General features: G+C 36.3%; 1 protein-coding gene across 1 annotated transcript in view; it reads right to left on the minus strand.

Annotated features, from left to right (window-relative positions):
* The window catches only part of TANC2 (tetratricopeptide repeat, ankyrin repeat and coiled-coil containing 2), a 368,982-nt gene that overhangs the window by 127,485 nt on the left and 215,471 nt on the right, over nt 1-26,026 (minus strand). The window contains exons 5-7 of the mRNA XM_010856460.1: nt 17,047-17,195; nt 11,457-11,643; nt 126-389 (exon numbers count right to left, since the gene is read on the minus strand). Coding sequence (XP_010854762.1) covers nt 126-389; nt 11,457-11,643; nt 17,047-17,195 — 600 coding nt within the window. The remainder of the gene's footprint in view (nt 1-125; nt 390-11,456; nt 11,644-17,046; nt 17,196-26,026) is intronic.

Genomic DNA, 26,026 nt, shown 5'->3' on the forward strand with positions numbered 1-26,026 from the left:
CCAAACACAAAATAATAGCTTAGTTGAGGAAAATAAACGGAAAATTTAAATATTGTAAGAGCAGAATTAATCTTCATTTCAGTACATATGCCAGTAAAATGGTGATTTAAAAAAATAAAACTTACCTGCTACTGAGTTTGGCCGTGGCATAAGATAAAGAGGAATAGACTGTACTGATTGTGATAAAACGGTTTCCAAATTCCTCTCTGGTATCTTATTCAGACTGTAGGTGGATGCCGTCATGTTTTCATCTACTCGATACAAACAGGAATCCATGCTGGATTTTTGAGACTGCCAAGGCTTTAGGTTTCCTCCAGATCCTAAGTCTTTACTGCTTTCCCCAACATATTTTGTGCGTTCCATGTTTTCAGAATAGCTTGTCAAGGTAGCTGAAAAAGAGTAAAATGAAAACTGAGAGATTAATCTGTTTATAATTACCCAAATGCACGATTAGATAATAAAAATATTAGTAACATTATTTTTAAAAAGATACGATGATCATTTCATCTCCATCATGAAATTTATTTATTTTTAATTAAAACTTATTTGGCTGCACTGGGTCTTAAGTTTCAGCACGCAAGATCATTAGTTGCTGCAGGTGGTATCTCTAGTAGTGGCATGCAACTCTTAATTGAGGCATGTGGGCTTTAGATTCCCTGACCGGGGATCAAAGCAAGGTCCCCTGCATTGGGAGCTCAGAGTCTTAGCCACTGGACCACCAGGGAAGTACCTCCATCATGAAATTAAATAACTGAAACCAAAATATAACTTTCTTTCACATAGATTCCATATTTACTTTAACAACTCTTATTTGAATGAATTAAAGAAATTCTGGATGCTTGGGGCTGGTGCACTGGGACGACCCAGAGGGATGGTATGGGGAAGGAGGAGGGAAGCGGGTTCAGGATGGGGAACACATGTATACCTGTGGCAGATTCATTTTGATATACGGCAAAACCAATACAATATTGTAAAGTTAAATAAAATAAAATTAAAAAACAAAAACAAAACAAACAAACAAACAAACAAAAAGAAATTCATATATCAGTGCTACAGGACTTACAACTAGGGCCTATCAAATTCCATCAAAAGGGAATTTATATACTTTTCATGGATTGCTGGACAGTGTCAAAGATACCAAAAAGGTCTTTATACTCTTTTTATCCTATATTTTTCCTCACTTAAATTATTTCCTGGCCATTTTCATGTAACAAAGAATTAGAACATATAAACAGTCCTTAAGTAGACCCTAATACAGGAGAAAGAATCTGTCTAAATGAGGAAACACTACACAGACTTCTTGAATAGCTACCCTCTCCTCCATTCTTAATTAATTCGTTTAATATATTCAGACTTTCAGTCATAAATAGCCCCATGGATTACAACCTTTCTGCCACCAAAAACAATGTTACACCTTCCCCAATGAGATTTTATGGATTCTACAGCATATTTTATAATCTCTGAATATGTTCAGTGATAGTATACAGTGTATATTTATTTTATGTGTTTATGTGTCTGTGGGTGTTCTTTTTAAACAGATGCATGTTTCTTATCCTAATTTATAGAAACTGTCTCATTTAAAATACATTTCAACATTTTTCTTTCAGAAAAATCTGACTGAAGTATAGTTTCATTTGGGATAAAGATGTGATTCATCTGACTTTGTATTCTTAGCTAGAAGCTTGGAGTTCACACAGCTGCTAGGGTCAGTATCCTGAAAGATGGCGAATGCAAACTTCTGTTTCTCAAAGGACTGATCCACATGGAAAGTGTCTGTTATTTAACCCTTTGCCTTTCATGTCTGGTTTTTTTTTTTTTTTTGGTGGTGTGTCCTAGCAGAAGTTTTTATCCTTAGGTTCCAAATTAAGAGCTGGCTAAGGTTCACTTGTATCTGTGTGGTCTTACCCTGGTATATATTCCAGAAATATAGCCCTTTTCCTCAGATAAACCATGAGCACATTCAGTAGGTTCCAAACACTGAAACACTACACTTTTTAAAGGTCTGAGAAGGTAGTAATTGATTTCACTATTTTCAATATTTCAATTAATTTCTAAGAAATAATATGTTTACTGGTGACCAGCTAACTAAAATGTCAAGCTTCTATAAACTTAGCTGCAGTTACATCAGGGGTGATAACACCAGTTACCTACATGTTGAACAGAAACTTTGGCATATATATATACACACACACACACACACACACACACATATGTATATACACACATAATATACCACTTCTCAGGTGGCTCAGTGGTAAAGAACCTGCCTGCCAACAGGAGATGCAGGAGACAAGGGTTTGATTCCTGTGTCAGGGAGATCCCCTGGAGAAGACAATGGCTACCCACTCCAGTATTTCTGCCTGGAGAATTCCATGGACAGTGGAGCCTGGAGGGCTATAGTCCATAGGGTCACAAAGAGTTGGACATGACTGAGCAATTCAATAACAACAACAACATGATACATAAACACATCACACATATATATGTTTGATAAATAAAAATGAGATATAACCTATTTGATGATGCACAGTGTGATGTCGAAAATTTTTTCAAAAACATGAGGTCTATCAATAAAAATTATGAAAGTCCTCATTGGTGGCGAAAAGATCTAAGAAACTGAATCCATGGTACAAAGACAGAAATATTCAGTGGCCTATGGACCCTATTTTATCATTTAAATGATGACGTTTACAATAAGGAAGGCCATCTATGGTCATGGTACTTAAAGTAAAAACAAGGAAGACATCTAGTTTCCCAAGTAAGAAGAGCACTGATGTCATTTTGCACTTTAATTGTATTATCTGCATAAACCAACCTGATACTTCATACTTCATTTGTTTTTCGAACCCGAAGTATCCTCTGCCCTTTTTCACTAAAGAGAAATGTATCTAGGCTCTGGCACACAGTTTAAACTATGATCAACATGTATCTGTTGAGAGGATGCATAACTTAGTTTTACTGGATGCTCAATGGGCCAGAACCACTGGGGACCAGAGTGAAAACAGACAACTCACCAAAAGTACCAGAAGTTAAGAGTCTCTGGGTCAACATTCCCAATGAGGACTTTTGTACATTTCTGCTTCACTGATGCTTTTCCCAGAGCATGGTGACTTTGAGTTAATTTCATTCAATTATTTAGTCAATAAAATTTTATTGAGCAACTAGTTTATGTCAGAGTACAGTGGTGAACAAGATAGGTCCTAAATCATTAATCCCAGAAAAAGGACAATTCTGTGACAGAAGAGGCCACATACACACAAAAAATGAAGAATAACAAAATGAAATGCTATTTTTAATAACAACATGCTAATATCCATATATTATTTAACAAATGCTTCTATTTTACTCAACTATTCCTCTATAGTGAGACTGTATCATATAATTTAAAGTTACCAAAGTGAATGAAGCATCAGAGAATGCAACGATATTTTTGATTCATGTGGTAACTAAAAATTTCAAAAGTCTAAAGCCCACACAATCTATATATCAGATGTTGGCCTACATGAATTAACAACCCGTATGTGCAAAATTTCTATGAATGGAGCTGAAGAGGAAGACATGGCCTCTCACTGAAAAATATACGTATCTGTTTTCCAATAGACCTATTCTGTCCCTACTTTAATTCTTTAGATCTAGTTATTTCCAGGTGCAACAAAGAATGGTGGGAAAATACTGAGCTGTAACTAACTAAAGAGATTTTTCTGAGACTTTCTGCATTTTCTTTCCTTGATATAGAAAAAAAATTGCTATCTCAGTATAAAGAAGTGCTGACACAGCCATATAGGACAGTAAGACAGTGTGAGGAAGTAGGAATTACAGGCTTATAAGTAGCCTCATTGTGAATAAAATTAACTCCATATATTAAAAAAGTTTTATTGAGGTATAATTTACATACCATAAAATATACCCTCTGTAAATGGATTGATACATGGATACAGGCACATTTGCTTGTCGTCAATAATATTTTAAAACTGACAGCAATAATTTTTCAAAAAAGCTTAACATTCCTTATTCTGGCATCTGTGTCAGTCCTAAAGGACCCAGAAATCATGTTTCCAGTAATAGCAATAGTAATCATTTTTTGAAATCTGATAGTAATCATTTTTATCTTGATTCACTACTCTGCTTTTGTTGATAAAGACTAAGTTTTTAATGCTAGATAATGGTGTTAGGTCATCTGTTCTGAGAGAGAATGATTTAGAACTATGCAGTGTGGGTTTTGAAGTTATACAGACCTGAACTTGAATCTCAGCTTTGCCTCTCAACATCTGTGTGATCTGGGACCAATTATTTTTGAACCCCAGTTTTCTAAGTCTAAGAAACATCATTATACTATTATGTAAGGCAGAGTTAATTCACAGCTAGATTGGGCCAGTCCTATACTTATCTCTAGGGATGACTGGAAGTCTGGAACTGACTCTTAGCCAAGATAAGGTCAACTGGGATAACTAACAACTTATAATTTGCTGTTTAACGTTTGAAATTCCCCAGGTAGCACCCAGGTCTAGTTGTTTATTGCCAGCTTACATCTGGAGGACTTAGACAGCCTGGCTTAGCCATGGGACCAGAGACGGACAAAAAGCTTCACTGTCAACTTTTGGGGAGCTCTCCTGAAACCAAGATTCCTTATACAAATCTTGGTGACTTACACTCTGGGGACAGAGCGCATTCATCCTGTTTGATTAAAAAGGAACCTGGAGAGCTCCACCTGGGAGGGTCTTGGGTCCTCTGTGCTCACTTGCATGCTTTTCGCCTGCTGGACTATATCTTTACTAAAAGCTTTTTGTAAGAATTTTTCTGTGGAGTCTTATGTATCTTTTCAATTATTTGATCCTGGGGACTCTTTATTTTCTTATAAGATGACTGTAAGAATTAAATAATGGTACCTGCCTAAACAACAACAACCTGCCTCATACTCTGTACTCAATCAATGATTGCTGTCATTAGTTAGTTAGGTCAATCATGAAAGGGAAATGCTCTGGTCTTCTTGATCACTTAAATAGGCAGTGTCCAGACAGACATCTTCGACAAATATTCATGCAATATAACTACCAAAATTTATTAGTGCTAAGTAATTAGAAGGTGAACCTTCCCTGGTGGCTCAGTTGGTGAAGAATCTGCCTGCAACGCAGGAGAATCAGGTTCGATCCCTGGTGTGGGAAGATCCCCTGGAGAAGGAAATGCAACCCACTCCAGTATTCTGCCTGGAAAATCCCATGGTCAGAGGAGCCTGGTGGGCTACAGTTCATGGGGTTGCAAAGAGTCAGACACGATGAGCGACTAAACCACCTCCAAGGATGACAGAGTCACTAGCATAATAACTGGAAGAGCTTTTAAGTTTAATTAAAACAATAACCCTGTATATGAGACAGCAAAAGAGACACTGATGTATAGATCAGTCTTACGGACTCTGTGGGAGAGGGAGAGGGTGGGGAGATTTGGGAGAATGCCATTGAAACATGTATAATATCCTGTATGAAATGAGTCGCCAGTCCAAGTTCGATGCACGATACTGGATGCTTGGGGCTGGTGCACTGGGACGACCCAGAGGAAGGGTATGGGGAGGGAGGAGGGAGGAGGGTTCAGGATGGGGAACACAGGTATACCTGTGGCGGATTCATTTCGATATTTGGCAAAACTAATACAATATTGTAAAGTTTAAAAATAAAATAATAAAAAAATAACTAGAAGAGCTTAGTGAAGATACAATTGCACATTTCTGAAAACAGGTTGTAGAAAATATGAAAGATTATCTAACGCTCAGTTTGTGACTCAGAAGAGTGACTTCTTAAATGTGACAATTTGGACCAGAGAACACATTACATCCTACTGGAATGTGTATGCATGTCATTCAGTCGTTCAGTGACTCTTTGTGACTGCGTGGACCAGGCTCCTCTATCCATAGAATTCTCCAGGCAAGAATACTGGAGTGAGTAGCCATTCCCTTCTCCAGGGGATCTTCCCAATCTAGGGATCGAACCCAGGTCTCCGGCATTGCAGACAGATTCTTTACCACTGTATTACCTGGGAAGCCCTACCTAGTGGAATATATGTTACTAAAGGAACAAGGGTCTTTGATGAGGAGGAGTTTCTGATTTTGCTTTTTAGTTACTAATGTGAAATACTAGGGGAAAAATAATCACTGAACAAGTAAAGCTGCAGGCATTTCATTTTCCTAGGTGTTAAATGACACAAGGCTAAAAGATATAAGACCAAATTTGGCAATAAATCAGGACCTAAAGACAAAACAAAACACTGAGATTTGATTAAAAGGGGGATTTCAAGAATTATACCTTTCTGGAAGGAACTGTGAATCCCCAAATAAACAAAAGGCCAAAACAAAATGGATCCATGCTTAAATTTGTTTTACTAAACAACACCATGCCAAAATAGACCACTATTCAAACTTCACATGAAAAAGGATAGGCTAGAAAAATGATGTGTATCTCACAGAGTTTATGATTATCAGGATTTTTGCTTGAAGCTATGTATAGCTGATAGATTATACGTAGTTAGTGGCATCTACCTAGGCACATATATAAAGGCATCATACCATCAAATTAATACCAATAAAATAGTCACAAATATGAAATTATACTGTAAATACCTGACAATCATGTCAGTGATATTTTACCACATATTTAAGAAAGCTGTGAGTCTCAAGACAGAGAAGCTATGACTGTTACAGAGAATGCTTTCTATGGTAAAAATTAAATCACGTATGGGGTGAATTCAGATCACAGAGAATATAAGTAGTCATAGCTATTGCCAATCCTTTAAAATCCAAGAAAGGAACTTTTTACACTCATAAGACTTAAAATTCAGGAAGCCTGCATTTCTAATATTCTGATTTTATAACTAGAATTCTACATATTTTGGCAAGCTATGAAAGTGATACAGGCAGGAATCACTAAAATTCTGATCGCTATAGTTACAAAATGTAATCAAAAGGAATTCACATTGAACTGACTGATATATAAAGGAATAAAAATGGATAATTCAAATGATAACTTTTAATAGCTTTTGTGTTTTTTACTGATGGGGCAAGATGCATGATACTGGATGCTTGGGGCTGGTGCACTGAGGCGACCCAGAGGGATGGTACGGGGAGGGAGGAGGGAGAGGGGTTCGGGATGGGGAACACGTGTATACTGGTGGCGGATTCATGTTGATGCATGGCAAAACCAATACAATATTGTAAAGTAATTAACCTCCAATTAAAATAAATAAATGTATATTTTAAAAAATAAATAAATAAAATATGAAAAAAAATAAAAATGGTATACTAACAAACAATAGATGTTATTGTTTGAAATAATGTAAGCAATATTTAATTTGGAAAAGTAGATATTTCTATTATCAGTGGGGAAAATACTTAAACAAAACATATTAAAACAGTTAAGATAGGCGAGCCTTGATATTTCCACGGTAATAACAATATCTTTGATTATTATTACTTACGCCACATGCAATTTTCTTCTAACTCAAATGCAATGCAAAAAAAATTAAAGAGAAACAAGTTGTTTCTCAAGATAAGCTGCACATATATAATTTGATAACTACTCTACAATGTAAGTAATTTTAGAAGCAGAAGACATTATTCTCTTTCTTGTCTCACGATTCTGCAAGTAAATCTGTTTCAGTATTTATATACATTAAATAATGGAAGTTTACTATTCTCCAAATTAGCTCTGTTATCCACAAAGGTACTTACTTTTACAAGGAACATAATTTTGGAAATATACCAGAAAAAAATGAGGAACATTGTTATATGTCAAAGCGGGAATCTCATTTTTAATTTCAGAACATTATGAACATTTATTTTGAACATCCACTGACATGTTAAGCTTCCACTTAGAATGTACTTGCAAACGGATTTTGTCCAATCTGTCAGCACCATGCCCACTGCTTGAACAAATATATTTCTAAAGTACTCTTTTTTGGTATGGCAATATTGATGACATGCAGTTACAGACACTAATAATACCGACAGAAGAACCCAGGAAGAGGTTTGGCTAGAGATTATAGAAGTCATTGTGCCAAAATGAATCATAAAAAGAACACAGTAGAATAGTCAATGGAAGAACTCTACTATTTATTAAAAATTTAATAATAATGTTCCATCTTGCACCCAGTGGTCACTCTGCTGCTGCTAAGTCGCTTCAGTCGTGTCCAACTCTGTGCAACCCCATAGACAGCAGCCCATCAGGCTCCCCCGTTCATGGGATTCTCAAGGCAAGAACACTGGAGTGAGTTGCCATTTCCTTCTCCAATGCATGAAAGTGAAGAGTGAAAGTGAAGTCACTCAGTCGTGTCCGACTCTCAGTGACCCCATGGACTGCAGCCTACCAGGCTCCTCCATCCATGGGATTTTCCAGGCAAGAGTACTGGAGTGGGGTGCCATTGCCTTCTCTGAATGGTCACTCTAAACACTGTCAAAAAAGTAACTGAAAGTACCAGGTCAGTCATCCTTCATCTCCCACCCTTTCACTCTTAAGCTTTCCTTTTTATAAATATTTACTGAGCACCTACCATGCTACCACATTTTCAGTTATTGGACTAGGCGCTACAGATATGGATGAATAAGGCACACTTTCTAAATAGTCTAAGGATGAAAAGCAGGCTCTCAAAGGGATTATAATACTAGTGTTAAATGCAATGATACAGATCTGCTGTATCTGGGAACATGGAATAGTAATAGGTACTGGAGAGGAGGTAGAGTGGAGAAATGAAGAGAGGGGGTGGTGGCAGTGGTGACTGAACACCTAAGGTGATTCTTAAAAGTATGTGGGAGTTAATCAAATTTAAGACGGGAGAGGAGATTACAGGCAGAATGATCAATACGGGCAAAAGTAGAGAGGTGAAAAACTGCAATGTGTCAGGTTACCACAAAATTTAATGTTAGACTCTAGTAGTGGGATTAAAGGCTGGAGAAATTGGCTGTGGACAGATTAGGAGTGATCTGATCAGATTTGGTTTCCAGGTAGATTACTGCACCTTACAGATAACAGAATCAAAGTAGTAATCATTTTTCAGTTAATTTGCTTTGGTTGGCTGTGGGAAAAACAGACTTAGAAAGGACAAGAAGAAAAAGCAGAGAGAACAGTTAGATCTGTATTAATCTAGGTTTAAGGTAATGAGGATTATGAAGGCAATGCTAGGAGAGATGAAAAGAAAACACAGGGATGAGAAATACAGGGGAAGGAAGGAGGCAAGGATTCCCCTTGGCTTTCTAGCTTGGTTCCTGAGTAGATAGTGATGTCACAATAAGGATATTTTAGACAATTTTATGCAAGTAAATCTGAAAAAGATTTAAACAATTATTAAGGAAAACAGATTCAGGAAGGAAAAAAAATTTTAAGTCCTATAGCATTAAATACATTGAAGTAGTAGTTTAAAAAATCTGCATGAAGAAAATATCAGGATCTTCCCGAAGCAGGACTCAAACCCATGTCTCCTATATTACAGGTGGATTTTTTTACCTGCTTGAGCCATCAGAAAAGCCCACTTTAATGGTAGAGCCTACTAAATGGTCAAGAAACAGGTAATTCCAATTTTCTACAAATTATTTCAGAGATTAGGAAAATAGGCTATTTTTCATCATATTTTATGTATGTATTTTGTTTTGTTAAAATATTTAGCTATTTAATGATAGTATATTATAAATACTCCTCATATAAAGAAATCACAAGTTAGAAATTATGTTAAATACTGAGAGTATATAAAATTATTAGATAGGAATCCTGCCTTTAAGGAGCTTTGGAATAAGTTTTGAAATCAGGAAGTTTGACTCTTCCAACTTTGTTCCCTTTTTCAAAACTGTTTTGACTACTCATGGTCCTTTGAGATTCCACATGAATTTTAGAATGGGTGTTTCTACAAACAACTTTGTTGGGATTATGATAGGGATTTCAATGATTCTATAGATTGCTTTGGGAAATACTATCTTTTAACAATCCATGAACAGGACGTATTTCCAATTATTTAAGTCTTTTAAAAATTTCTTCAGTAATGTTTTATAATGTCTAGTGTACAAGTCTTTTACCTGCTCGGTTAAATTTACTCCTAAGTCTTTTATTCTGTTTGATCTTATTGTAGTGGAACTGTTTTCTTAACTTTTTTTTTTAGTTATCTATTGTCAAAGTATAGAAATGCAATTGGTTTTTGTATGTTAATTTTGCATCCTGTAAAAATATTCTTTTTATTGGCTCATTATTTAAAACGAATAAATTCACATGCTGATATAATTCATTTAAGTGAAAGAGATATGCTTAGTTGACATGGCATTAAATTATTTGCCATAACATCTAAACAAATATTTTGATTTGATAACCTTTAGAAGCAAGCCAAGGAGAAGGCAATGGCAACCCACTCCAGTACTCTTGTCTGGAAAATCTCATGGATGGAGGAGCCTGGTAGGCTGCAGTCCATGGGGTCGCGAAGGGTCGGACACAACTGAGTGACTTCGCTTTTACTTTTCACTTTCATGCATTGGAGAAGGAAATGGCAACCCACTCCAGTGTTCTTGCCTGGAGAATCCCAGGGATGGGGGAGCCTGGTGGGCTGCCGTCTATGGGGTCACATAGAGTCGGACATGACTGAAGCGACTTAGCAGCAGCAGCAGAAGCAAGCCAAATGAGGAAAAAATATTTTATTGTCTTATTTCCATTTTCCTGCCCTCTTCAGTGTCTGTCATTTGTTGAGCAGCCTTTCCTCACTCCTTCCCTGAATCCTTTACCTTCCTTGGCACTGGTTATATTATATATACTGCCTTGATTTTTCTCCTGTTTGTCTGATCACTCCATTTCTGTATCCACTGGCTCATTCTCACACCTCTCACCTCCCCCTGATCAATCAGAATGTTCCCTAAGATTCTGTGCTCAGTCTTATTTCCCCCCTTTGCATTTCTTTTCTTCAGATTCTTTCCCCAAACTTTCCTCATTTCCATGTGACTGAGTCCCCTTAACAAGCATACAACAGGCAGTAAGTATATGACAGACTGAGAAATACCAAGAAACTCTACTAGTTTAGTGAGAAATGAACTTTTTCTGAACGACTTCTGTCGGTAGATGGATGATGTAAGTGAATTTACAAGAAGAAGTAGGAAGAACTTTTTCTATTCACCCCTTCTTTCACCAGATAGTATCTTTATTTATTTACTTTTTGCTTATTCAGGGTATTTTATTTTCATAAAGTAGACAATCTCAGACTTTTGTACGATCAGTGAGATAATGTCTTTAAAGGACTGGTTAAGCAGGGAGAGGCACCTCTATCTTTTATTTTTAATGCTTTATGCCTCTCAACAGCAACATTAAAAAGAAAAGGACACATATTTTATACATATATATAAATATATCTCAATAACTCAAAAGCAGAATTTTTGAAAATCTTAAGCTTGTATAATTATTACAAAAAGAAAAAAAGACACAGAATGATTAGTATATAAACCAACTCACCAATGATTCCACTGTCTCTGCTTTCAAGGGTGGAGGTTGGACTCGTGACGGCCCCATAGCTGCCGTCCTTGGCGGTCGCACTTGTACTGACTGGTGGGAGAGTGGAGCAGGGGCTGCTGGCTGGTGGAGAGGCAGTGCTGCTAGTCAAGGTGGAACAGGGACTTATCCGCTGGGTGATTGCTGAGGTCTGAAGAATTGAATGAAAAATAAGACAAGCTGATCAGCTGTTAAGTGAAAGTGTATCTTATGGTAAAACATATGCTTTGATAACAAAAAGAAAAAAAATCTACACGCACAGCTTTTACAGCTATTAGGTTCTGTTTGTTTTTGCTTTCCGGGATAACCATTCTGTGTTCTATAATTAAGGTGAAACTTGATAAATTTAACATGAGCAGAGACTGTGGTCTGTTTTTTCTGCCTAGGAAATTTACAGTGACAAGTAGTCTTTATTATTGCTATGAATTAATAGATGATTTTTTTTATTCATCAAAAATTTTTCTTGCTGCTTTCAATCAACATAAATTTTCTGAAGGCTTAGAACTTGGTCTTGCTAATAATTTTCTTTGGGTAGAAAAAAAATCTTTGCAGCCAAGAAGTAATAAGATGGGCATTTTTTGATACATAGGTGGCTTCACAGAGGTAATAAATGAATGTAGGGAAAATGCCTATTTAAAAGTTTGTCAAATGAAGTAGAATAATATTAATTTAATACAAACAAAATAATTTCTCTGTAAAAACTGATTACAGACAGATCACTGAGTAACTCTTATACCTGAAGTTACCTCCTTTTTACATTTTTGATGGGAGACTGATGGTAATATATTCTGGTTTACCTAGTTTAATGACAATTCCTTTTCTTTAGCTCTTTCTACTGAAATAAATTAATGAAATAATGAGTGAAAGTATATATGTTTTTTCGAACACTTAAGAAATTTTTTCCTTTTCAAAACAGTAACTGGTCAATGGCAGAATTACTTGAAGGAGGACTAATGATAAATTTGACATTTGAAAAAAAAAGCATTTCAATTTCTTTACGTATAGAGTCTACTCATAATCTCTTTGATAAACTGAAGAGTTACATTTTATAACTTGATTGGAAAATATGTTGATCACTGGTTATGAGAATATTAAGGCTCTTTGACTAGTCCCAAAATGAGTGCCAGATGCAATTCCCCGTATTAAATTATCTGTGTTGAATTCAGGTTTTGATTTTAATTTAAATGCTATAACCAGGATATAAAAGATACATGGAACTCAACCAAGCATAAATGACTTTCTCAGAACACTGCAATCAAGTAAATCTTTTTAATCATATAACTAATATTAGAAACTGATTCTTCTTAGTAATACAATAAGCCCTCAAATCTATGCCATTTCTCTTCTATATAATTTTTCACCATTGGAGGGAGGAGTTTCAATTTCTTTGTAATTTCCTCTATTTCTACAAAATGATGTTAGCCTAATAGAGCATGAGTAGGGCTTGCAGGAGAATTACCTGTGGAATGTAAAAAACAAGTTTCACTACAAAACTGACAGATACTGAACCCCACCCCAGTCTTACTAAATTAGAATCCTCCCTAGTTAGAATCTGGCAGAGCAATTTTTAACCACCTCATTCTCAGTTTAAGAAACATGTGGCTACTTTATTAGAATTGTACTAGAATCTTTTTACATTAGATATATCTATAGTCATTCCATATTGAAAAAGTTTCATTTTGGTATGAATCTATTACTTCTATGGTAACTCATTTCCATTTTCAGATAAGATTCTCAGGCTGTTCTCTGAGAAAGGAAACTATTATATGCATAATACAGCAAAAGTGAAGGTTAAGCTCAAATGACATATTATTTTTACTGTAAGTTATTTTCTGGAAAATAAAGCATTTATCACAGAACATATGCTTTAAAAGCTTTAACTGTAAAAGCAAAACTTAAAGATCAACTCATTCAGAAAGCAGAAAATTTGTTTCATGGCTTGTGAATTTAAAGGCAAGTCTTATATTTATGTAGGGCTTCCCTAGTGGCTCAGAGGTTAAAGCATCTGCCTGCAATGCAGGAGACCTGGGTTAGATCCCTGGGTCGGGAAGATCCCCAGGAGAAGGAAATGGCAACCCACTCCAGTATTTACTTAAGGAGGCTAGTTAATGAGATACTCTTTTAGGCACAGAAAGACATTATTTACTCGCCATACTGTAGGCTAAAATGGACACCTAATCAAGCCACTCTACTTCTAAAACCTTTTGGTGGTTTTCCCATTGATCCCATTGGACCCCAAACTCCCAATCTGGATCTCTTCAAGGTCCTACATCCTAATACTCCAGAAACTACAGAGAAAAGAAAATACACTGGTCAATGAATATCACTTTGAATATCTTGTCTTTTGCAAAAAAATATATGGTAACTTGTGTGTGCTGGATTCTGTCATTATTAATACTGTTCTGAGGACACCATCACTACGGGTCTTCTTAAACAAAGCATATCTTTGTTAGTATGCTCTTTAGCACAGAAGAAAGTCACTAATAATCTTCCTAAGACTAGAAATATAGGTGATCAATTCAGCCACTTTCTTAGGTGGTTCCAAGACAGTGTCATGGTATATTACATTTCAAGCAGGCTATCATGTAGTTTTATTATTAATATCTCACATTTGTTTAATGTTTCAAAGTTAAAGTTTTTTTTTAAAAAAATGTTACTACCTTATTTCTCCTTATCAACCAAGTATGAAGTGTAAAAACTACACTAAATATAAAAGCTATGAAGCAAGTTCCTCCAACTCATACTTTCTGAATACATTTACATATAAATTACATTACATACTGTTTTATATCTTTTGTTTGCATGACATTTTATAGCTTACAAAGTGCTTTCGTATTCATGATTTAACTTGATCTTCACAACAATCCTGTCATTATTTCATATTACTCTGGACTGGTATGGTGTAGCTGTTGAGAACATAAGTTGTAAAAGCAGACTGCCTGGATTTGAATACTAGTCCATCACTTTCTGGCAGTGTTTCTTTTTTTCTTATCTGAAAGTTGAAATATTAAAAGGACTCTACCACACTGAGTTGTAAGGAAGCTTAAATGAAACAGTGTAAATAAAGCAACTAGTACAATGATTATACATAGTAAACACTTATTTAATGTTAGTTACTATTAACTTTGAAAAACCTAAAGCTGAGAGAGGTTAAGCGACATGTCCAAATTTACAAAATGGTAGGTGGTAGAGCTGGAACCGGAACACAGATTTTCTACCTCCTGGTTCAGTGACTTTTCTATTATGGCATCACTTTAGCTACATCAAATCAATGATACTACTCATTTACTTATTTTATGATGAATCACATAGTAAATGCACAAGTAAGGCACACTCTATTGACTTGGGGCTTAATTCAGAAATCACTGCAACATGCGGTGACAATAAGGCATCTCAAAAGCAACCCAATATAAATTTTAGCACCTGAAGAAATGTAGCGTTTTAGAAACAACAGCGTCCTTGGCAAATTCTCAGATTGTAATGTCATGTTGCTGGGTCATTATTATAGCAGTCATATTTTAACCTGACATGAATATCAAAAACTCACAAGTAAAATAGATGTTTTATTTATATCAATTTTTAAAAAGCCCTCAACACATATCATTTTAATTTTCTATTCAGATCACATGATACAGACATGGTTACAATGTAAATTAGTTATGAAAAGAAATCAATACCTGTCATCATGAAGCTTACCTTCTTGCATGAGATCAAACAATCCCTCACAACTAAATATGTCATGTAATAAATTAATGATAAGAGCTATAAAGCAGGGTAAGGGGATACAGTGATGGGCTGGGGCTATTAGATAAAATAACTAAGGAAGGCCTTACTGAGGAGATAACATTTGAGTAGAGCACTGGATGAAGTGAGGAAGTGAGTTATGTGCAAGAACATTCCAGTATAAATGAATGTTTTATGTGTCTGAGGAATGACAGGAAGGCCAGTGTTGCTGGAGAGCTGCAGTGAAAGGGTCAGGGGCAGGAAATGATACAGGACAGGCAGCGAGGGGTCAGATCAGGCAGCCCCTTTCTCGCCATGCTAAGGATTTCAGATTTAGGGTTAAATTTGGGGGATACAGTAGAAGATTGAGAGCAGGAAAATACTGGGCTGGCCAAAAAGTTTGTTCAGGTTTTCCACAATGGCCTATAAAAAAATCTGAACAAACTTTTTGGCCAACACAATAAAAGGACCAGATTCTCATTTTACAAGGGTTGCGCTGGATTCTGTGTAAACAGACCACAGGAGGCAAAAGTGGAGGCAGAGCCCTGTTAGGAGGCCACTTATTCAGGCAGTAAATACTTACTGAACACTTACTAACAGAAGAGTTTGTCCCAGGTGCAGAGGATACAGCAGTAAATGCGAGTGTGCTCAATCACTAAGTCGTGTCTGACTCTCTGCGACACCATGGCCTATCTGTCGCCCACCAGGCTCCTCTGTCCATGGAATTTCCCAGGCAAGAATACTGGAGTGGGTTGCCATTTCCTACTCCAGAGGACCTCCCTGACCCAGGAATCCAATCCAGTTTCCTGTGTCTCCTGCACTGAGATGAATATTTAGATCATTAATTTTTCAGATTTTCAGTTTTTCTAATGCATGTATCCTAAAGTTTTTAAATGCATATCTTTATATACTACAAGTTTTGTTACATTTTGTTTCTATTATTTCAGTTTAAAATATTTTCTAATATCTTGTGATTCTCTAACCTAAAGGCTACTTAGGAGTATATTAATATCCAAATACTTGGGGATTTTGATTTTCTATATATTATCTTTTAGCTATCATTTTCTAAGTTATTTTATAATCGATTAATTCTACTAAAGTAGTGAAAGTTGCTCAGTTGTGTTCGACTCTTTCAGACCACATGGACTATACAGTCCATGGTATTCTCCAGGCCAGAATACTGGTCTGGGTAGCCTTTCCTTTCTTCAGGGGATCTTTCCAACCCAGGGATCAAACCCAGGTCTCCCACATAGCAGGAGGATTCTTTACCAGCTGAGCCACAAGGGAAGAATACTGGAGTGGGTAGCCTATCCCTTCTCCAGAGCATCTTCCTGACCCAGGAATTGAACTGGGGTCTCTTGCATTGGTGGTGGATTCTTTACCAACTGAGCTATTGGGAAAGCCCTATATCTGTCAAGATCTGGTCTATGAATCAGCATATTGTAAATTTGCTAAATAATCCATGTGTATCATAAAACAATGTGCATTCTGCAGTTTAGGGGTATGGTGCTTTGGTACACACACACACACACACACGCGCGCGCGCGCATCTTGTTTGTTGGTTTAGTTATTTCCTCATTCATTCAATAAAGGAATCAAAACCTTGAAGTGGCTTTTTAAACTTAAGAATGAAACTAAAAGGTATTCCATAAACTGAAGAAACACAGTAGTTATGGAAAATGAAGTTATATTCCAGGCCTGAAAAGGCATTTGACACTTGGGATCGTTGTTCTGACAAGACCCACATCCACGCCCTGCAACAGTTTTTCTTTCCTGGTTATAATAGGCCGATTCATCCCACATTTCAATAAGCTGATGGGAAGCAGTTTACCTGATTTTCATCCTGGACTTCCATGTTGTACTGGTCACCTGGCTGAACTTCTGTGACTTTCTCCCCAAGGAGGAAACCCAGACGAGTCATGAGTGTGTTTGCTGCCTCATCTACAGATGGAGGGGGACCAAGTTCCTGTTCAGCATCACCTGCAACAGGAAGGCATTGAAACACCTGAATCTTTCAAAATAAAATGGCCAGTTTTACAACTATTTTTACATTCTGTTTGGTCATTTCCTTTGTTTTCACGTTCTAAATCCAAAATTACGAGGTCCCCGACCAGAAGCTTATTTTTCCGCTGTTACCTATTACAATTGACAGACAGTCTACTCAGAATTCTCAATATATTTACTTGAAACCCTTGAGTTTGAGAGAAAGTTTTTGTAACTCACTCAAAAGAACTTTCTCATTTCTGTGGCAGTTGGCTTTCCAATACAAGTCCTAGTCTTGGGATCTAGCTCCTGGCCACAATCACTGCCTTCATTCAGGTTCTTTTATCTCTTTTTTCTTAGTTTGTGTAAATATTCTTTTTTATTTTAAAATCAGTTTAAACTTACAAAAAAGTTTCAAGAATAGTACAAAGAACAATTTTTTTTCCCTTAATCACTTTAAAATATAGACACGCTACCCCATCAGGCCCAGATAGTATGCATTTTCTATGAACAAGGACATTTTCTTACATAACCACAATACCAACAGAGAAATCAGGAACCTAACATTTTACATTATGATCTCATCCACAGACCCCATTTAAGTTTTGATATTTATCCAATAACGTCATTTCTAGCAAAAAGATCCAATTCAGGATTAAGCAATGCATTTAGTTCTCAGTTTTCTTTGACTCTCTGAATCTCGAACAGTTCCTTAATCTTTTCTTAACTTTCACAACCATGACACTTTTGAAGATTATAAGTCAGATATTTTGTACCATGTCCCTCAATTTCAACTTTTCTCATATCTCACAATTTAATTTAGGGTAAGCATTTTTGGCAGCACTTTCACAAAATTAATGCTGTGTTAACTTGGATCACTTGGTTATGGTAGTGTCTGCCAGGTTTTTCCACTCTAAAATTATACAATTTCTCTTTGTAATTAGTAAGTGTTTTGTGGGGGGATACTTTGAGAATATATATGTATTTCATCCCTCACCAAATTTTGAAATTAAAAAAATTTTTGATAAAAATACACATAACAATATTTGTCATTTTAACCATTTTTAAGCATACAGTTCAGTGGCAATAAGTGCACTCACAACACTGTGCAACCATCTCCATTTTCAGAACTGTTTAATCACTGCCCAGAGAAACTGCCTCCACTAAACAAAACTTCCCAAGCCTAGTAACCTTTATTCTGCTTCCTGTTTCTAGGAACTTGTCTATTCTAGGCATCTCATATAAGTGGAATCATACAGTATTTGTCCTTTTATGTCTAGCTTATCTCACTTTGCACATTTTCAAGGTTCATTCATGTTATAGCATGTATCAGAATTTCACTCCTTGTAATGGCTAAATTCTATTCTATTTTATGTACATACCCATTTAGTTTATTTAGTCATCTGTCCATCACACTGGACACTTGAGCTGTTTCCACCTACTAGATATTATGAATAATGATCGCATCAACACTGGTATACAACAGCAGTTTGAATCTCTCTTCCATAAACTTTTGCCCACTATTTTTAGCATCTATTAATGTTTCCCAGTTAAATTAATTACTATCATGCTTGCCAAATAGTAAGTTTTCTAAATCCATCACTCTTTTACAGTTTAGTTTCTTTTCCTTTATCTATGTGTCTATCTACGTACTTACCTATCTGAACTCACAGACTCTTATTTTAGTCAATGAGTTATAATCTGTTACTGTTATTATTTATTTTATTGCTCCAATGTCCCAGAGTTGGCCAGGCGAGCCTTTTCACTTTGGTTCCTGTAACCTTCTGACACACCCCTGTCATTTTCCGAGTACCTCCTTGCTTTCTGTCACGAGATGCTGCAGGTTCCTCACGCATTTTCTCTGCCCTAGCCCTGGAATCAGTCCTTTTTTCCAAGAAAGCCTGATTTTTTTTTAAAGTGAGTAAACGTATTAGAATATCAGATATGCTCATCAGATGAGAATGCCACTGCCCTGCAGGTCCGCCACATGGGCAAAGTTAGACAGTTATGTTCATACATATACGCATACACACAGCTCTATATTCATTTTAATCTGTAAATCCATATATAAACACTCCCCCTAAAGTTCACAGATGAGACCTAATTCAATACCACAGGGTTAAATCTGAATTTCTTCCTTTCCAAGGTTGTAACTTTTCTGCAACAGTGAAAAACCTGATCTTCATTTCCTTACTTATTTAATCTATTCTCCTTGCATGTAACAAATCTCACTGCTGCTCACTGCTACCCTGCACACAGGTGCTCTACTCTCTCTGGTTGGGTTCCTACCCCGAACTATCCCTTTCCCAGTCAGGTCATTTTTTCAAAACTGATGTGTAATTCATAAACCATAAGCTCTTCCCCCTTAGAGTATACAGCTCAGTGGCTTTAGTATATTCGTAAGTTTATCACCACTCTAATTCCTGAACATTTTCATCACTCCAAAAAGAAACCCACTCAGGTTTACTTTTTTGCCCTGAAATTTAGACCCCTAAATTTTTTGATCTCTGGCTTTCACTGTAATGTTCTGTTTCCAGTCTGCTATCTTCTTTCCATACAATCAGTATTTAAGCTTCTGTATTTAGATTATTTTTCAGGGGTTACCAACTACAGATATTGTTCTTTTTCAGACCTTTTCAACGAGGGCTGCTGAACAAAGTCAATATGAGAATCCTCCTTAGCCTCATCATCAAAATAAATTTATTTCCAAATAAAGAATTTATAGAAATTTACAGATATAAAAAAGAGCCAGGGAACTCAAGATGATGTATTTTAAGTGTGATGCAGAACTAATTTACCTAAACTGAATTTATCTGTTTACACTAACTTGATTCATTGTCAACACTTTTTCAGATTTTATTTTATGCTCAAGTATCCCATATACGGTATTACCAAAATCACTTTTTTTTTTTGCTATCCTTTCACCATAGCAAGCGTTAACTATAGTGTCATATGGTTTGATACTAAAGCACAATAGCTTAATTTCTTTGGATAGTCTGTGTTACACATTAAATCACTCCAAGTGGCAAGAAAATGAGATTATCTAGCCCCAAAAGTCCATGGGGACTGTAGCCTGCCAAGCTACTCTATACATGGGATCTTCCATGCAAAAATACTAGAGTGGGTTGCCATTTCCTACTCTAGGGGATCTTCCGACCCCAGGATCGAACCCATGTCCCCTGTGTCTCCTAAATTGGCAGGCAGTTCTTTTACCACTGAGTCACCTGGGAAGCCCCACATTTTTGTACAGCATTACTGAACTCAAAGTGTGGAAAATCTATATAGAATTCTTATTGGATTTATGTCAGAGTAGAAAAACAGGATCTATATTCCCTTCTCCACTTCCTCTCTGAGAAACAACAAAAATGGATTTCTCTGACACAGATCAGAAAGATATCCCTGGGGCTTTATTACCTCTATAACACCCAACATTATAGACAATTCCTTCTCTTTCTGCCTCTGCCCAACTAAGGTACTCTAACAAAATCTCAGGAAAAAGTTGTTACATATGCAAATGCATCTTTGAAACAAGTACCCTAAATCTAAAAAATAACACAAATGAATGTATATAAAAACAGTAACAGACTTACAGAGAGAGAAAACAAACTTGTGGTTATCAAAGGGGAGAGAGAAGGGAGGGGGGTTAAATCAGGGGTATTGGTTTAGCAGATACAAACTGCTACATGTAAAACAGATAAGCAACAGGATATACTGTTCAGCACAGGGAATTACACCCATTTTCTTATAATAATCTTTAATGGAATATAATCTGCAAAAATAATCACTATGTAGTAAACCTGAAACTAACACAATACTGTAAACGAAATATACTTCAATAAAAACAAACAAATCCCCTGTCTTCATTCAAGCAAATTTCCACCTTTAAACCCTTGCTAGGGGTGGGATGATTTGGGAGAATGGCATTGAAACATGTATAATATCAAATATGAAACGAGTCGCCAGTCCAGGTTCGATGCACGATACTGGATGTTTGGGGCTGGTGCACTGGGACGACCCAGAGGGATGGTATGGGGAGGGAGGAGGGAGGAGGGTTCAGGATGGGGAACACATGTATACCTGTGGCGGATTCATTTTGATATATGGCAAAACCAATATAATGTTGTAAAGTTAAAAAATAAAAAAATAAAAAAAATAAAAAAGAAATACACCATCAATCAATCAGACAGGCAAATGGTCTTGCAGATTAAAAAAAAAATTTTTTTAAGTTTTTTATTTGGAAGTCAGATTCCAAATATATTATCTTTTAAAACCAACAACAACAACAAGAAAAACCCTTGCTAGAAAGAATTTTTTTGTTTTGTTACTATAGTGTGTGGAATTTCTAAACTACTAAGTCATCTATTTAATATTATTAAAATTTATCAAAGCCTACTACAATAACAAGAATACTTATAGTACATGAAATCAAAAGTAAACAGATTCCGGGTAAAACGCTAAAAGTTATTTTGAAGATATTTATAATAAAATGCAAAAGTCCCTGACCTCTTTAGATTCCACAACATACTACCACACTACATACAAATGGCAGGCAGAGACTATAATTACATTATCATTTCATGCATTATTCACAAAAGTCCAAATGTTAATCACTTAAGAAAGAGGCCAGCAAAAAAATAAACCAAATTCTTCCTTTTTCTTTTAGGCTCTTTTACTCATGTTACAGTTATTCTTACTATGTCACTCTAGTGTCTTAATTGTTTTCCTAAATATTTCTTTTAAAGGATACTAATATTTATTATTTTGAAGAAGTCTCCAAGTTCATATCCTTTATATACATCAAAAGATTGATGGGAGAAATGATACAGTGACCAGATTTTGCTGAAATTACTACAGAAAAAAACGGGGAAGATATTGATAAAACAAGTTGTCAAAATTATTGAAGCTAGGAAATTAGTACATAGCAGTGCATCATTCTATTCCCCATCACTGTGAATGTTTGGAACTTTGATAAAAAATTATGCAGGCAAGTTTCTTTTAAATAACTCAGTGATTCTCAAATGGTGACAATTCTGCCCCCAGGGAACACGTGGCAATGACCAGAGGTATTTTGGCTGTCACATTGTGGGGAGGGGTGTTGCTCCTGGTCCCTGGTAGGCAGAGGCCAAGGATGCTGTTAACCATCCTACAGTACACAAGACATCTCCCCACAACAAAGGATTATCTAGCCCCGAAAGTCATTAAATAGTATTAAGGTTGAAAAACCCTGAAACAGCTCGAATCACTTTATCCTTTGTTGTTGTTCAGCTCCCAGGTCGTGTCTGACTCTTTGCAATGCCTTATCCTTTAAAAATCTATCAAATTGAATGAACTCAACATAGCAGGAAAAAAAGTGCCCAATCTGTTACTTTTGAGGATTCTTATTAATAAAATTGCTTCAATTTCCAACTTACTATGCATTTTTACTCTTTGGATCATTTCCTTCCTTAGTGTAGGGCCTGTTTTCTGCACTATTACATTCTGCTATAGTCTTTTCAGTCTTCAATGAACCTTCGTCTTACGGTGCGTGGTGTGTGCATGCATGCTCCGTTGCTCAGTCATGTTAAACTCTTGGTGACCCCATGGACTACAGCCCACCAGGTTCCTCTGTCTATGGAGTGGGTTGCCATTTCCTTCTCCAGGGATCATCCTGATCCAGGGATTGAACACGGGTCTCCTGCAATGGCAGGAGGATTCTTTACAACTAAGTGACCTGGGAAGCCAATGGTGCATGGACAGGACTTTATTGGTGTTACATTGTATATGTCAAGGGTGGGGGATTATATCATGACACAAAACAAGTAAATGAAACTAAAAATATATCTCAGTTTTTCAGATTATCTTTTTAAAATTATAACAACATCCAGAACATATGGAGACTAGTTTATATGCCAGGTACTGTTTCTAAGCATTTTATATACATTAACTCATTTAATGATCATAATAACCCTATGAGGTAGGCAGTCTTATCCCCATTTTATGGATAAAGAAAGTGAACGATAGAGAGTTGAATAATTTGCCAAAATTCATAAACTATTAAGTAACTGAACTAGGAAATCTGGATTTAGACCTCAGGCTCTTAATCCCTAAGCTCTACTGTAATCCTTGATTCCAGCCTCTCACAATGTTGCTAGGTATCATTTTTCTACCTCCTCTCTGCCGAGCATATTTGTTCAAAACTCAAAATTCCTCTGAAATTGTCAGACCGAATATCTTACCTATCTTTCTGTCTCATCCATGACCATTCAGGCAACGTGAAGAATGTGCCATCTTCCTAACGTTTGGTTTAGGCATGTTTTATGCCCAATGAAGGTATGAGCCTAAACAAAGATAGCACTTTCTTTGAGTGGGATCCTAGTGTGACTTCTTTAGTAACAACGAACTTGGAATATGATACACAAAACAAGATGGCTGGTAGGTTGTTGAAAAATAATCCCTATAAGACTATTATATACAAAATAAACCATGTATCATTTATACATTTTGATTAAAGCTACTGAAATTCATCTTGGCTATTTGGAAGCAGTGTGTTTATGCAATAAGCTTTGATTGAATGAGGAAGACAGCACCTTAAAACTAAATATTCTAACATTTACATGGATATGGAAAGGTCTGGGGATAGTAAAGAAAATGTGAAGAAGAGTGACTGCTATTACTTAACATCAAGATTTAATCTAATGCTAAAGTAATTAAGAGAGAATATGAATGGTACAAGCATAGACCAAAGACCAGGAGAAGAGAATAAAAAATCCAGAATCATATCTATACAAGTGGAGTCACCTTATTTAGGACAGAAATGCCACTGCAATTGTTTAGTAAGAGAACGGCATTTTCTCTCTCTTTTTGTTTTATGAGTATGCTACATTTTACTTGCAGTGGGTAATATGAAATTTGACAATAATGGCACATTTGACAATAAAGACTATAAAGCGATATCTTCTGGACATTAACGTAAAGAGATGGTGCCCATGTACTGTGAAGAATCTTTACGTACAATGATGAAACAATAAACAGATAAGTATACATCTCTATCCATTACTCCAAATCTTCATTGATAAAACAATGTGCTTCAAGTAGACTCATAATTTTATAATATGTTTTTTAACTAAATTGCATATATAGACAAAAATCCCACCAAAAATATTCACATAGGTCCTCATATATTACAGGGTGACCCTTAGAGAATGGCATTTTCAATAACCGGTGATGGATCTATATGTCAGAATAAACATGAAACCTGTCCCTACCTCATGCCATACACAAAAATCAATTCCAGGTGGAGTATAGACCCAAACACAAAATAGAATACATTTTCTGGAAGGTAGCCTAAGAGAATATCTTCATGAACTAGGACTAGGCAAAGATTTTTCAAATAAGACACAAAAGGCACTAACCCACAAAAGAAAAAGATAGGTTAAGTTTATTAATAAGAAAAACTTCTGTTCACCAAAGATTCCACTAAAACAGTAAAAAGGCAAGCCACAAAGAGGGAAGAATATCTTTAACTCAATCTTGCCTGTTACTCCAGTTATCTCTTGACTTCCTACTTTTGCATTCCAGTCCCCTGGGATGAAAAGGACTTCTCTTTTTGGTGTTAGTTCTAGAAGGTCTTGCAGGTCTTCATAGGACCGTTCAGCTTCAGCTTCTTAGGCATTAGTGGTTGGGGCATAGACTTGGATTACTGTGATACTGAATGGTTTGCCTTGGAAATGAACAGAGATCATTCTGTTGTTTTTGAGATTGCACCCAAGTACTGCATTTCAGACTCCTGTGTTGACTATGAGGGCTACTCCATTTCTTCTAAGGGACTCTTGCCCACAGTATTAGATATAAGAGAAAAGGAAAGATATATCTATATGAATGCAGGGTTCCAAAGAATAGCAAGGAGAGGCAAGAAAGCCTTCATCAGTGATCAATGCAAAGAAATAGAAGAAAACAATAGAATGGGAAAGGCTAGTGATCTCCTCAAGAAAATCAGAGATATCAAGGGAACATTTCATGCAAAAATGGGCACAATAAAGGAAAGAAATGGTATGGACCTAACAGAAGCAGAAGATACTAAGAAGAGCTAACAAGAATCCACAGAAGAACTATATAAAAATGATCTTCATGACCCAGATAACCACGATGATGTGATCACTCACATACAGCCAGATATCCTGGAATGTGATATCAAGTGGGCTTTAGGAAGCATCACTACAATAAAGTTAGTGGAGGTGATGGAATTCCAGTTGAGCTATTTCAAATCCTAAAAGATGATGCTGTGAAACTGCTGTGAAAGTGCAATACATCAGCAAATTTGGAAAACTCAGCAGGGGCCACATGCCTGAAAAGGTCAGTTTTCATTCCAATCCCAAAGAAAGACAATGCCAAAGAATGTTCAAACTGCTGCACAATTGCACTCATCTCAAATGCTAGCAAAGTAATGCTCAATATATTCCAAGCCAGGCTTCAACAGCATGTGAACTGAGAACTTCCAGATGTTCAAGCTGGATTTAGAAAAGGCAGAGGAACCAGAGATCAAATTGCCAACATCCACTGGATCACTTTTTTTGGGCTCCAAAATCACTGCAGATGGTGACTGCAGCCATGAAATTAAAAGACGCTTACTCCTTGGAAGGAAAGTTATGACCAACCTAGATAGCATATTGAAAAGCAGAGACATTACTTTGTCAACAAAGGTCCATCTAGTCAAGGCTATGGTTTTTCCTGTGGTCATGTATGGATGTGAGAGTTGGACTGTGAAGAAGGCTGAGCGCCGAAGAATTGATGCTTTTGAACTGTGGTGTTGGAGAAGACTCTTGAGAGTCCCTTGGACTGCAAGGAGATAC

This window comes from Bison bison, unplaced genomic scaffold, assembly GCF_000754665.1.
Source record: "Bison bison bison isolate TAMUID 2011002044 unplaced genomic scaffold, Bison_UMD1.0 scf7180017864371, whole genome shotgun sequence".
NCBI lineage: Eukaryota > Metazoa > Chordata > Mammalia > Artiodactyla > Bovidae > Bison > Bison bison.